The following is a 14,015-nucleotide window of genomic DNA, read 5'->3' as shown; positions in this document are numbered from 1 at the left end:
CCTGTTTGTCCTTTCTCAGGTGGAGGCTCTGCTGGCCTCCGAGGACTACGGCAAAGACCTGGCCTCGGTCAACAACCTGCTGAAGAAACACCAGCTGCTGGAGGCCGACATCTCTGCACACGAGGTGAGTCAGAGCACACGCTGCTAAAGTCGTCATCAAACATCAGACGGGTCAAAGATGGCTGCTACGGGTCGGATAGGTTCTGCTCTGCACAGAGCCCTCTTTAAATCCTGAGTCTTGACGCCGTCCCCTTTCCGTCTGTGCAGGACCGTCTGAAGGATCTGAACGGTCAGGCCGACAGCCTGATGGCCAGCAACGCCTTCGACACGTCTCAGGTGAAGGACAAACGAGACGCCGTCAACGGGCGCTTCACCAAGATCAAGAGCATGGCTGCAGGCCGCCGAGCCAAACTCAACGAGTCGCACCGGCTGCACCAGTTCTTCAGGGACCTGGATGATGAAGAGTCATGGATCAAGTAAGAGATCTGAGCCGGCTCTTGGTCTGCAGGAGCATCATGACTGTGTGTGTGTGTGTGTGTGTGTGTGTGTGTGTGTGTGTTAAAGGTGATGTTTGTTTTCTGACCCCACTCAGAGAGAAGAAGTTGCTCGTGAGCTCGGAGGACTACGGACGTGATTTGACAGGAGTACAGAATCTGAGGAAGAAACACAAGAGGCTGGAGGCGGAGCTGGGAGCCCACGAGCCGGCCATCCAGGTGAGATGATCAAACACTCTGAATCTGCTCCTTCACTCACCTCAGGCTCCTGAACAGACTCCTAACTTAGACTGAGCGTGAAGTGAAAAGGGTCGACCTTGAGTTCCTGGAGCCTGCAGCGTGCAAACGTAACACAAAGACTCAGAGCATGTGATGCTGCTCCTCTCTAACACGGAGTCGTGTTTGCAGTCGGTGCTGGACACGGGGAAGAAGCTGTCTGACGACAACACCATCGGTCAGGACGAGATCCAGCAGAGGCTCGCCCAGTTCGTCGACCACTGGAAGGAGCTCAAAGACTTATCAGGAGCGAGGTGAGAGCCGCGCCCTGAAGCCTCCTCGGAGACGCTCCCACAGGTGTGTTCATGTAAAGTGTGTGTGTGTGTTCTCTCAGGGGGAAGAGGCTGGAGGAGTCGCTGGAGTACCAGCAGTTTGTTGCGAATGTGGAAGAGGAAGAAGCGTGGATTAATGAGAAGTTGAATCTGGTGGGGAGCGAGGACTACGGGGACACGCTGGCTGCCGTGCAGGTAAGGCGTCGCGTCACGTGGTTAGACTGTGAGAGGTGGAGACGTGTTTGACCGAGGGCGTCCTCTCTGTCGAGCAGGGCTTGTTGAAGAAGCACGAGGCGTTTGAGACGGACTTCACCGTGCACAGGGACCGAGTGAACGACGTGTGCACCAACGGAGACGAGCTCATCAAGAAGGTAACGTGGTGTTCACGCTCACGTTTCACCAGGGAGCGCGGACGCCAAACGTCTCTGACGGGGAACTTTGTCTCCAACAGAACAACCATCACGTGGACAGCATCAGTGCCAAGATGGCGGCGCTGCGAGGCAAAGTGTCGGAGCTGGAGAGAGCGGCCGCTCAGAGGAAGGCCAAGCTGGACGAGAACTCGGCCTTCCTGCAGTTCAACTGGAAGGCGGACGTGGTGGAGTCGTGGATCGGTACGAACACAGACGGGAAGACGACTGACGCACAGATCTTTATTTACGTTGACGCTTTCATTGTGCTCTTTGTTTGAAGGCGAGAAGGAGAACAGCCTGAAGACGGACGACTACGGCAGAGACCTTTCCTCTGTGCAGACTCTTCTCACCAAGCAGGCACGTCGTCCTCACTCGCAGCTCTCTGACCTCTCTGCACCCTGAGGGTCTTTAACGTCCTCTGATCTCTGTCCGTCTGCAGGAGACCTTCGATGCCGGGCTGCAGGCCTTCCAGCAGGAGGGAATCACCAACATCACGGCGCTCAAAGACCAGCTTCTGGCCGCCCAGCACGTCCAATCAAAGGCCATCGAGGCTCGTCACGCGTCTCTGATAAAGCGCTGGAACCAGCTGCTGTCCAACTCTGCAGCCCGCAAGAAGAAGCTTCTGGAGGCTCAGGAGCACTTCAGAAAGGTAAAGAGGACACGAGCAGCCCGAGTCGTACCGGACAAAGCGAAGCAGCTTGAGTTCATGTTGAAGGGTTTTATCTTCTCCCCAGGTTGAGGACTTGTTCCTGACCTTCGCTAAGAAGGCGTCGGCCTTCAACAGCTGGTTTGAGAACGCAGAGGAGGACCTGACGGACCCGGTGAGGTGTAACTCTCTGGAGGAGATCCGGGCGCTGCGCGAGGCCCACGAGGCGTTCCGCTCCTCCCTGAGCTCGGCTCAGGCCGACTTCAACCAGCTGGCCGAGCTGGACCAGCAGATCAAGAGCTACCAGGTGGTGTCGAACCCGTACACCTGGTTCACCATGGAGGCGCTGGAGGAGACCTGGAGGAACCTGCAGAAGATCATCAAGGTCTCGTTCACGCACTCGTCTTTTAAAACACACACGTGTTGATGGTCGTTGAATGAACGCTTTCTTTACACGCTGACGTTCTGGGCTGCAGGAGCGAGAGCTGGAGCTGCAGAAGGAGCAGAGGAGGCAGGAGGAGAACGACAAGCTGCGTCAGGAGTTCGCTCAGCACGCCAACGCCTTCCACCAGTGGCTGCAGGAGACCAGGTACAGGACGAGATGCAGCAGCCTGTCGAGCCAGGGCGCTGTGCAGCCACTTCCTGTTTGAAAGACTTGAAACATGTCTCCAGTGCATGATGACAATTAGCTGCACACACTCGATGATTAACACACGGATATTAGTCCATGTAATCACACAGATATGTGAGGGCGCTTTATAACCACCAGATCAGTCGAACGTTTGATCAAATCTCCAAAGAATCAAATAACATGTAGCTCTGTGTTTATGATTCCACTGAATGATTTGTTGTTGCCTCATCTTAACGTGTGTTTGCCTCTCTCTCTCTCTCGTCCCTCTCTCGTCCCTCTGGCTGCTTCCTCGCTGATGCTTGGAATCACTCTGCTAATCAGGACGTATCTGCTGGATGGGTTAATATCACTTTTCTTTCTGATATAGATGTGATTCAGTGTGTGGGTTTTACAAACTGGGACGTTGTTGTGTTTTTGATCTGTGCTTTTTAAAGGTCACATGATCTCCTCTTCTTCAGGTGAAATCAGTGTCAGAGCTCCTCTGATCCTGTATTTGATCATGTCTATAAACCCCTCTATTTCAGCCCTGCTCAGAACAGGCTGTTTCTGTGTCTGTAGCTTTAAATATGTAAATGAGCTGTGTCTGACCACGCCCCCTCTCTGGAAGGACTCGGGTGTACTCGCTACTTTCTGGCTCCATGTCCTATTGTTTACGGTGAGAAGGCAGACTCAGAGGGCAGAACAAACACCTAGCTGTGGGAGGGGCTACTGCCCTTTGTGATGTCATGAAGGGAACATCTCCAAACGGCCTGTTTGAGCACACATTTACTGAAAAGTGGAGCAGGCAGAAGACGGAGAGGATCAATGTAGACACACGTTAGAGTTGGAGGAACATGGAGAAGAACATGTGACCTTTAAAGTTTCCTCGATGATTATTTTTTCTCGATGTTTCTTTGTGTTCTTGTCTGCTGTTTAAACTGTCCTCCTTCTCTTCTTCCTCCTCTCTGTATAGTATAGCCTATCGCCGGGTTATCTGTGTCTATCAGTACCAGGTTGCTGATGATCTTTCTGGAAGGTCAACGCTCCTTTAAGCTTCCTTTCTTTTTGCTTCCTTTGACCCACACGGACCTTCAGGTCATCTGTGTGACTTCATGCACTTCAGTCTAAAACCACCATGTTGGACTGTGGTGTGCACAGTAGACCCCCCCCCTTGCAGGACTAACACTCACCCAGTCCTCGGACTCGACGGGCTGGAGGTCACTTTGTTTACGTCAGGGGTGGAAACTGCAAATATCATCACGTGTGTGTGTGCAGCTTCACAGAGTCTAAAGTGGCGTTTTGCCTTCATGTAATGTGTCACGTGTGCAGTAACTCCAGGCTTCACTTTTCATCATCAGTAACACAGACTTCATACTAATGATCGTGTGCAGTTTCCACTCCTCACCTCGCATGCGTTGGCTTTTCTCTCGACGTTTCAGTCGGAGTCGTCGTTCGATTTTTTACCTCGTATCACGTTTGAGTTTAAAGATCAGTCGCGGTGATGAAAGCGACCTGTGACTTCACGCAGCTGGTTCACCTGCAGACTGTAGTTCACAGGTCTCTGTGGGAGTGCTGGGGGCTTTGCCTGTCTAACATCGGTGTGTGTGTTTGTGCGTCAGGTCGTGTATGGTGGAAGAGTCTGGAACCCTGGAGTCTCAGCTGGAGGCCACAAAGGTACAAAAACTCACTTTTTTTTTCTGTGCAACACTCGGCTTAACCTTCAAGCTCGGGAAGGTCAAATCGACCTCCTTAAAATAAGCTCCATGACCTCCGAGCAGACGTGCAGGAATGCATCTGACGCAGGACGTTTGAGTTTTAGCCGTGACCTTGAGCTCGTCATCAGGAGGACACGAGCGTTGTTGTCCCGACGTTACGCAATAAAGAACGACCAGAGAGCTTCTGTCCACGTCCACACTCCGTTGGTTAATGTGTGTGTGTGTGTGTGTGTGTGTGTGTGTGTTCAGCGTAAGCACCAGGAGATCCGGGCCATGCGCAGCCAGCTAAAGAAGATCGAGGACCTGGGAGCAGCCATGGAGGAGGCGCTGATCCTGGACAACAAGTACACGGAGCACAGCACGGTGGGCCTGGCCCAGCAGTGGGACCAACTGGACCAACTGGGAATGAGGATGCAGCACAACCTGGAGCAGCAGATCCAGGCCAGGTACACGCCGACACACGGCAGCAGATACAGCATGACACTGAAGTGAGCAGGACTCCAGGCTTCATGTAGACCTCCCCCCCCCCCCTCTCTGTGTCTTTCAGGAACACAACCGGAGTGACAGAAGAGGCTCTGAAGGAGTTCAGCATGATGTTCAAGTAAGATTCTTTCCTCCTCCTCTGGTTGAGATCCGGGCGTGTCCCCGGGTAGGATCAGGGTCTAAGTTAAAGTTCAGGACACTTTATTTTACACCTCCTGCTCAGCGGGTTAAACTTTCTAAACAAACAGGAAGTCAGTGTGCTGACAAAGTCTGATTGGTCAAAGCAACAATAAGTAGCGTTCCAGTTTGGTGCACTTTGGCGCCCACTAAAGGTTTTGAACCACCCTGCAGACCGGGCTCTCTGCGGACATCCTCCCCCCCCCGTCAGAAGAACAACCAGACTCACTTTTAAAAAAAGAAGTCAGAATGAGCTTTAAGGATTAGTTTCAAAGTTCCCTTTTTTCATGGCCTAACTTCAGCAGAATGAAACAAAACAAACATTTAGTTTCTGTGATTTAATAAAAAAAAAAACCCGTCACAACGATGCTTCAGAAACATTCAACGACGTTCATGTCGTCGTCTTTGCACCGCAGCACGTTAAATCTGTAACTCACACAGTTTGTGTTGCTGTTCAGGCACTTTGACAAAGAGAAGTCGGGCCGTCTGAACCACCAGGAGTTCAAGTCGTGTTTACGCTCGCTGGGCTACGACCTGCCCATGGTGGAGGAAGGAGAACCGGACCCTGAGTTTGAATCCATTCTGGACACGGTGGACCCCAACAGGTACGTCACAGGCTCGACGTGAGCATCGGCAGTGCGGCTCTTTGATTTGTGTCCCAACGCTGAACAATCTCTGTTTGTGCGTCCGTGCAGGGATGGAAACGTGTCGCTGCAGGAGTACATGGCGTTCATGATCAGCCGGGAGACGGAGAACGTGAAGTCGAGCGAGGAGATCGAGAGCGCCTTCCGAGCTCTGAGCACCGAGAACAAACCCTACGTCACTAAAGAAGAGCTCTACCAGGTCAGACGTGTTCCCCGCTCGCCCCTCGCTCGCTGCATCGGGTCTCCGTGCGGGTCTAACTGTCCCCCTTCTCTCTTCCAGAACCTGAGCAAGGAACAGGCAGACTACTGCCTGTCGCACATGAAGCCGTACCTCGACAGCAAGGGCCGCGAGCTGCCGTCAGCCTTCGACTTCGTCGAGTTCACCCGCTCGCTGTTTGTTAACTGATCCCCGCCCCCCCCCAGGGACCAATCGGGACGCGTTTTCCCCTCACACACTTGGACACGAACACACGGCTGAAACTGCATGATCGTGGCACTCCTCACTAATAACACCTCCTTACTATTTATCTCGCTCTGCCCTAACTCTGTGTGCTTCTCATCATAGCATAGTGGATCTGTCTGCATTTGAATGTGATTGTTTTTAGCTCGATTAGCTTCTTGTGCTTTCGATGAATTCAAGTATTAACAATAATGTGGTAACAACACCCCAAACAACTGAGTGTGCTTTAATAAACGCTACTGGTTAGAACTGGAAACCAACGCTCTCTGTTTTTATTTCACCTCCACACGTCTCATTCTGACACCTGATTGGCTATCTGCTCCAGCTGGCTGCTCTCTCGGGGGTTCTGCTCCGTCAGCTCGGTGCTCAGCTGCCAGACGGCGACGGTCCCGTTAGTTTTCCCCACCGCCAGCAGGCGAGGGTTCTGCTGGTTGAAGGACAGACAGGTGGCAGCGTGTCCCGCCCCGCCCTCCTCGATGGTGGCGGCCGGCCTCAGAGACCTGCGGCCCAGGTCGAATATCTGCACCTCACCTGAGAGAGAGCAGATAGCACAGAGAGCGACTCTTACACAGCTGTGGATTTAGACCGTCCACAGAAGCTCAATTAAAATAATTTCAATGTCCCAAAAAATATTTTCCAAGAAGCTGCAGCTGCCGTGTTTTGTCAGGTTCCACGTTTGTTAAAAATAAGAAGAGCGGAGAGCTTCCTGTATAAGTATAAATGCATGTGGCGTACCTTGCCCCGTGGCTGCAGCAAACACCAGCGGGCGGGTTGGAGACCACTGGACCTGGAACACGTAGGAGTCCGAGACCCGCAGAGAGAGCAGCGGGTCGACCTGCAGCAGGGAGTGCAGGTGAGCCAGGCCGTCCGTCCCTGTGCTCACAAACAGGTTTCTGCAGAGACATCACATCGCCCCGTTGAGTCTCCGCTTTAACGCCTGCTGACTTCAATAAGCGGCGTGTGGGCGTGTCTCACCTGTGGAAAGGGGAGCAGTGTATGGCGTGGACGGGCCCTCTGCGCGGCCTGAAGGAGAAGACGGCCGGCGCTCTGGGAGTCACAGTCAGACCTTCAGAAGGAACGGCGGCCGGAGTCTGAGCGGAGAAGGAGCAGCGGAGAAGCAGGCCGCCCTCAGAACCGACCAGGAAGGTGTCAGAGTCCCAGGGAGAGAGAGCCAGAGAGGTGACGCCCACCGTGCTGCTGCTGCCCCGCACCTGAAGGACCCAAACACAAGTCCGTCGTATTGGAAAACGCACACGTTGAGGATCCTGAACATTTGAATCAGATCAAATGTTCTGAAGCCTGGAACAATAACTCCTCCTTAAAGGTCTGAAGTCCGACTGCAGACGCTGCACCAGTCCGTCTGTCGATCTCCTGCTCCAACTTCCCCCCCACTCGTGAACAAGACCCCGAGATACCTGAACTCCTCCACCTGGGACAAGGACTCCCCACTGACCCGGAGAGGGTAAGCCACCTTTTTCCGGTCGAGAACCATGGCCTCAGATTTAGAGGTGCTGATCCTCATCCCAGCCGCCTCACACTCGGTAGCGAACCGCCCCAGTGCGCGCTGAAGGTCCGGGTTCGATGGAGCCAACAAGACCACATCATCTGCAAAAGGCAGAGACGAGATCCTGTGGTCCCTGAACCGGACCCCCTCCGGCCCCTGACTGCGCCTAGAAATTCTGTCCATAAAAGTAATGAACAGAACCGGTGACAAAGGGCAGCCCTGCCGGAGGCCAACGTGCACCGGGAACAGGTCCGACTTACTGCCAGCAATGCGAACCAGACTCCTGCTCCGGTCGTACAAGGACCGGACCGCCCTTAGCAAAGGGCCCTGGATCCCATACTCACGGAGCATCCCCCACAGGGCGCCGCGAGGGACACGGTCGAACGCTTTCTCCAAATCCACAAAGCACATGTGGACTGGTTGGGCGAACTCCCATAAACCCTCGAGCACCCGCTGGAGAGTGTAGAGCTGGTCCAGTGTGCCGCGGCCAGGACGAAAACCACATTGTTCCTCTTGAATCCGAGGTTCGACAAACAGCCGGATCCTCCTCTCCAGAACCCTGGAATAGACTTTCCCAGGGAGGCTGAGGAGTGTGATTCCCCAGTAGTTGGAACACACCCTCCGGTCCCCCTTCTTTAAAAGAGGGACCACCACCCCGGTCTGCCAGTCCAGAGGCACTGTCCCCGTCCTCCACGCGATGCTACAGAGACGTGTCAACCATGACAGCCCCTGCACATCCAGCGACTTAAGATACTCAGGGGGAATCTTATCCACCCCCAGAGCCTTGCCACCAAGGAGCTTGCCAACTACCTCGGTGACTTCGGCTTGGGTGATGGACGAATCCACCTCTGAGCACTCAGCCTCTGCTCCCTCGGTGGAAGACGTGACGGTGGGATTGAGGAGATCCTCGAAGTATTCCTTCCACCGTCCGACGACATCCCCAGTTGAGGTCAGCAGCTCCCCACCTCCACTGCAAACAGTGTTGGTGAAGCACTGCTTCCCCCTCCTGAGGCGACGGACGGTTTGCCAGAATTTCCTCGAGCCCGACCGAAAGTCCTCCTCCATGGCCTCCCCGAACTCCTCCCAGCAGACCCTCACTACACGTTTGGGCCTGTGTCCGAGACACACGGCCGGAGGTCAGATGACACGACCACAGTCTATCATCGACCTCCGGCCTAGAGTGTCCTGGTGCCACGTGCACTTATGGACATCCCTGTGCTCGAACATGGTGTTCGTTATGGACAAACTGTGACCAGCACAGAAGTCCAATAACAGAACACCACTCTGGTTCAGATCAGGGAGGCCGTTCCTCCCACTCATCACCCCACTCCAGATCTCACTGTCGTTGCCCACGTGAGCATTGAAGTCCCCCAGTAGAACAATGGAGTCCCCAGTCAGAGCACTGTCCAGCACCCCTCCCAGGGACTCCAAGAAGGCCGGGTACTCCGCACTGCCGTTCGGGCCGTAGGCTGAGACGACAGTGAGAGACCTGTCCCCTACCCGAAGGCGCAGGGACGCGACCCTCTCGTTCACCGGGGTGAACTCCAACACCTGGCGGCTGAGCTGTGGGGCTATGAGCAAGCCCACACCAGCCGCCTCTCACCGCGGGCAACTCCAGAGAAGTGAAGAGTCCAGCCTCCCCCCCCCCTAAACTGTTCATTATCTCCTTTAACTTTCTAATATTTATGTTGTATATCGTTATCTTTTTAACTCTGCTCGTTCGGTGTCCTTGGGTTTTTTGAAAGGCGCCATAAATAAAAAGTATTATCATTATTATTGTAACTTATTGTTTGTTCGTCACTGTGTTTTGTCTTTTATGGACGAACAGATGGACGCGAGCGAGCGAGGAATAAACCTGTTCAGCTGACTGACTGGATTGTTTTGATTTATTTCTCTCATAACCTCGAGAGGACAGATTTGTTCTCAGTGATGGAATAACTACGGGAGTGTAACATGTTCGTTTGACCTTTGACCTGATATCAGACTTTAATGTCACAGTGATCAGAGAGGATTCAGCGGCGCTCCTGATCTCAGATAACAGACGACTTGTGAGCTTTAGATGCAGCGTGCCGCCTCGGTGGCTAAAAGCATCCGTCACTTCCTCCTCACAGCGTCTCCCTTCCTCACCTTGAAGCTGCTGCTGTGAGGAACCTGCTGTCTCACGAAGGCGTACGCAGCGTTCAGGACCAACGTGTTCTGACCCGAGTCCACCGTCCACAGCAGAACCTGACCTCTGGAGCTCGCACTCAGCACGCCAAACTCTCCTTTCTTCAGCAGGGGAACCCAAGAAACCTTCGCCGACAGACACAGGACATGACGAGTGTTACACAGGTCAGTGAAAGTTAACAACAGCAAGCTTTGAACATCGTGCGTCACAGGAAGAGGAATCAAAAACTGTCAATTCAACAAAGCGTCTTCAGTGCAACGACTTAAAGTCGGATAATTAAAGGACAGAGACGTCCAGTAGATCAAATCAGGAGCTTTAATCACTGTTCATCTGTTAAATTGATTTCGGGGCTCTTTTGACTCCTGTTTAAAAAACGTGGATCTGTTGGAGCTGATTCGTCACCTGATACACCGGCTCTCTGTGGCTGTCTGCTGACATCCCAGTTTGGACCAGCACGGGGTCCTGAGTCTGACTGGTGTCCCAGACCACCACCTCTCCAGTGTACAGACCCCCTGCAGACACACACACACACACACACACACACACACACACACACACACACACACACACACACACACACACACACACACACACACACACACACACACACACACACACACACACACACACACACACACACACACACACACACACACACACACACACACACACACACACACACACACACACACACACAGCCACTTTTAACCCTTTCAGTTCCATTGATTTCCCTCTCAAAGTCAAACTAGCACGGACTGTGAGAAAGACGGACGCAGTGATGTCACCCAGTGAAGCAGGTCACGCTCACGCTCGCCACGTTGGAAATGTTGTCTCAAATTAAAGTTGTGAGGCGAGGCACGACATGAAAGAATCATGGAGGGGTGAGTGAACAGAACGCAGCTCCTCCTGGAGAACTTAGTGGAAGGAGTGAGAGATGTGAGCTGTGTACCTGCGATGAGTGCGGGCTGCTCGGGGTGACAGCACACAGCGGTGACCGTCGTTGGAACATCTATAACCAGATCAGCCTGTCTGGGGTTCAGACTCTGACGGTTCAGGTTCCAGGTACAAACGTAGGATTTCTCAGTGCTCCAGTCTCCTTCATCAATCCTGAATTTAAATAAAAACCATTCAGCACAGCTGTTCAGGAGAGTCAGACGAAGCACGTAAAAACATGTGAATGAGGTGGTGAACGTACCGACCGTAGGCGCAGGCGATCACTGAGCCTGTGCAGCTCCAGGACACGCCGGTCACATGCAGACCTCTCTCCTGAGCGCCGGGATGTTCAAGACAATGGAGGCACGAAACCTGTGAACACAGAAACAGTCGCAGGTGAACACCAGTCTCTTTCCTGCTCAGAAGTGTTCACATGTGCTTCACTGATCCCACGTACACGATTATTGTGCTCTTCCCAGTTGACCTGAAACCCATCGAAAGCGTGACTGCGCGCGTTTCTGACCAACTCCCTGACGACCGAGTCCTCGACCCCGAGCAGGAAGTCCTTGAGGCCGGGTGGATCCGGCTCATCCTGGTTTTGTCGGAGGAGCCGCTCTGTGTCCTGATGTGTTGGCCCCTCTGTCTGAGTCCCGCTGCTCGAGGTCAGCACAGTCTGGACCTCTGCCTCAGTGCTGTGCACCGCTCTGGTCTGACATCCTCTCTGAAATAAACACGTGGACTCGTCATTTGGTAGAAAAATGCTCCGTTTCAAATGTTCTCCCTTTGTGACATCACAAGTTGGATTCTGGTAATAAAATCCCCCCTCCTGGTATCTTCTCCCGTGGACTCCACCTCCAGACGAGTAAAACTTTTTATTGTCTCTACAGAGGAGTATTGTCTACTGGGAAAACTCAGGGGGCGGGGCTTATTACATTTAAAGAGACACACACACCAAACGGAGCGTTCTGAGAGAGCTGGTTTCTACAGGGTCACAAACCTCCTCTGCTGCTTCATTCATGTTATATTTAAAAGCACAGAAACACAGATGTTTCATATAGAGCACAGAGGGACTGTTTGAAAAGGAGGATAAAATGTCTCCTTTAAGTTGAAATACATTTTCTCCTTCATCTTCCTCGTATTTATTTCTAAAGCCCGGTGACCACTTATTTAACTGTGTTTCACTTCATATTGTAACAGAACTAACTCGTTGTTCTTTAACTCTCAGCATGAAGAGGAAGGTAAAGTGTGTCCTCGGATGATGATGTTTCAGAGCAACATTTGAACGAACTGCGGTCAGGTGAGCCGTCATTTGCAAAACCCCGGTCAAGCCAGCCGTCCGATCAAAACATGATGCGCAGTCTATTCAGGGGTTTACGGTACGGGTGCCTGGAGTGCCCAAAAAGCAGGAAAACGGCCGCATATTTACGAAAACGTTTATTGAATATGAAATACTAATACAATGAAGAGTGAATGACAATTATCATAGAACTTGAGAGGTTATTGAGGTATGTGTAGTTCAATTCAGCTCAAATGTCAATGAGAGCTTTGATATTCTGGTCATATTGAAATGTTTTAATGCAAAATCTGTGAAAGGTGACAAAGATCTTTCAGGCTATTATCTTGAGAATGTTCAGAAGATTTTACTGTAGAGTTTCTTTTAAGAAAAATAAAGGTTTGTTCCAGTCAATTTTCATTGCGAGATATCATATCATTAGTACTCAGTATTTTATTCTGAAAAATTTGTGAAATGTGACAAAGATCTTTCAATGGATTCTTGTACCCAAGGGCCCTGACTATTAGCCCTATAACTTACAGCACATTTTACTGTATAATTTTGGAGAAAATTAAAGTTGAATTCTGCTCAATTTTCAATAGGACATATGAAATTTGAGTTCTATTCAGTGTTTTATTTTGAAAAATCTGAAAGAGGTGACAAAGATCTTTCAATGGATTCTTGTACCCAAGGGCCCTGACTATTAGCCCTGTGTTTTTCAGCAGATTTTACTGTAGAATTTTTTGAGAAAATTAAAGGTAAGTTTCACTCAATTTTCATTGAGAGATAAGAAATTTTGGTCCTATTCAGTGTTTTATTTTGAAAAATATGAAAAAGGTGAGAAAGATCTTTCAATGGATTCTTGTAACCAAGGGCCCTGACTATTAGCCCTGTGATTCTCAGCACATTTTACGGCATAATTTTGAAGAAAATTAAAGGTGAATTCTGCTAAATTTTGATTGAGAGATAAGAAATGTTGGTCATATTTAGCGTTTTATTTTAAAAAAATCTAAAAAAGGTGACGAAGATGTTTCAAGGGATTCTTGTACTCAAGAGCTGTGACTATTAGCCCTATAACGTACAGCACATTTTACTGTATAGTTTTGGAGAAAATTAAAGGTGAAATCTGCTAAATTTCCAATAGGACATATGAAATTTGAGTTCTATTCAGTATTTTATTTTGGAAAACCTGAGAGAGGTGACAAAGATCTTTCAATGGATTCTTGTACCCAAGGGCCCTGACTATTACCCCTGTGATTCCCAGCACGTTTTACTGTATAATTCTTGAGAAAATTAAAGGTGAATCCTGCTAAATTTTCATTAGGACATATGAAATTTGAGTTATATTCAATGCTTTATTTTGAAAAATCTGAGAGTTAAAAACATTTCAATATGACCAAAGTATCATATCTCTCCTTCAAATTTGGAGTGAATTAAATGTTAAATATCTCTTAAACTGTTTAGAAAAATACAAATCTGTCAAGAGCCGTAATAATTGTTGTAATTCACTGTTGATGTTATTGTCATGTCATATTTCGAAAATACGCGGCCGTTCTCCTGCTTTTTGGGCTCTCTAAGCACCCGTACCGTAATCGGGCTGCTCACTTGACCACAGTAATTTAAATCACAGCTTTAATAGCAACTGCTTATGTTGTTTCTGTAGCTTAAACAGGCCAAATATGTTCAATACTGTGGGAAACAAACTGTTAGTCAAACATACCGACTCCTGTGCAGCCTGCTGAGATTTCCTCCAAACAGACTGAACTGTCACTGAATCCAGCGCTTCGTCTGTAAACAGCATAATAAGTTTCTTCTTCTGGCTGAATTAATAAAAGTTAACAGTGACTATCTCGAGTTAACTGGAATTAAAGTGTAAAGAAATGTTTGCTAGCTAGCATCCCTGTAGCGCACACCGTTACCTGGTTACGGAGATATCCGGCGATCACTTCCG

The 14,015-nt window shown here is 50.5% G+C and overlaps 2 protein-coding genes across 6 annotated transcripts in view; one reads left to right on the top strand and one right to left on the bottom strand.

The window, feature by feature from the left end:
- sptan1 (spectrin alpha, non-erythrocytic 1) overlaps positions 1 to 6,443 on the top strand; it is a 27,518-nt gene extending 21,075 nt beyond the window's left edge. For all 5 annotated transcript variants that reach the window (XM_079364327.1, XM_079364326.1, XM_079364325.1 and 2 more), the window contains 18 exons: positions 20 to 124; positions 268 to 476; positions 593 to 713; positions 903 to 1,024; positions 1,105 to 1,237; positions 1,315 to 1,413; positions 1,494 to 1,653; positions 1,733 to 1,809; positions 1,892 to 2,101; positions 2,187 to 2,483; positions 2,575 to 2,687; positions 3,051 to 3,068; positions 4,328 to 4,382; positions 4,673 to 4,869; positions 4,971 to 5,024; positions 5,542 to 5,688; positions 5,779 to 5,926; positions 6,008 to 6,443. In XM_079364327.1, coding sequence (XP_079220453.1) covers positions 20 to 124; positions 268 to 476; positions 593 to 713; positions 903 to 1,024; positions 1,105 to 1,237; positions 1,315 to 1,413; positions 1,494 to 1,653; positions 1,733 to 1,809; positions 1,892 to 2,101; positions 2,187 to 2,483; positions 2,575 to 2,687; positions 3,051 to 3,068; positions 4,328 to 4,382; positions 4,673 to 4,869; positions 4,971 to 5,024; positions 5,542 to 5,688; positions 5,779 to 5,926; positions 6,008 to 6,133 — 2,391 coding nt within the window. In that variant the 3' untranslated portion in view covers positions 6,134 to 6,443. The remainder of the gene's footprint in view (positions 1 to 19; positions 125 to 267; positions 477 to 592; positions 714 to 902; positions 1,025 to 1,104; positions 1,238 to 1,314; positions 1,414 to 1,493; positions 1,654 to 1,732; positions 1,810 to 1,891; positions 2,102 to 2,186; positions 2,484 to 2,574; positions 2,688 to 3,050; positions 3,069 to 4,327; positions 4,383 to 4,672; positions 4,870 to 4,970; positions 5,025 to 5,541; positions 5,689 to 5,778; positions 5,927 to 6,007) is intronic.
- dync2i2 (dynein 2 intermediate chain 2) lies at positions 6,431 to 14,015 on the bottom strand. Its single transcript, XM_079364333.1, has 9 exons — positions 13,785 to 14,015; positions 11,249 to 11,512; positions 11,054 to 11,163; positions 10,808 to 10,965; positions 10,261 to 10,370; positions 9,819 to 9,983; positions 7,163 to 7,398; positions 6,923 to 7,080; positions 6,431 to 6,718 (listed from the first exon to the last, which is right to left on the bottom strand). The coding sequence occupies exons 1-9, from the start codon at positions 13,863 to 13,865 to the stop codon at positions 6,480 to 6,482; spliced, it is 1,521 nt and encodes a 506-aa protein (XP_079220459.1). The 5' UTR covers positions 13,866 to 14,015; the 3' UTR covers positions 6,431 to 6,479.

The sequence above is a fragment of the Symphodus melops genome, assembly GCF_947650265.1.
Source record: "Symphodus melops genome assembly, chromosome: 16".
NCBI lineage: Eukaryota > Metazoa > Chordata > Actinopteri > Labriformes > Labridae > Symphodus > Symphodus melops.
This window is presented reverse-complemented; position numbering and strand designations above follow the sequence as displayed.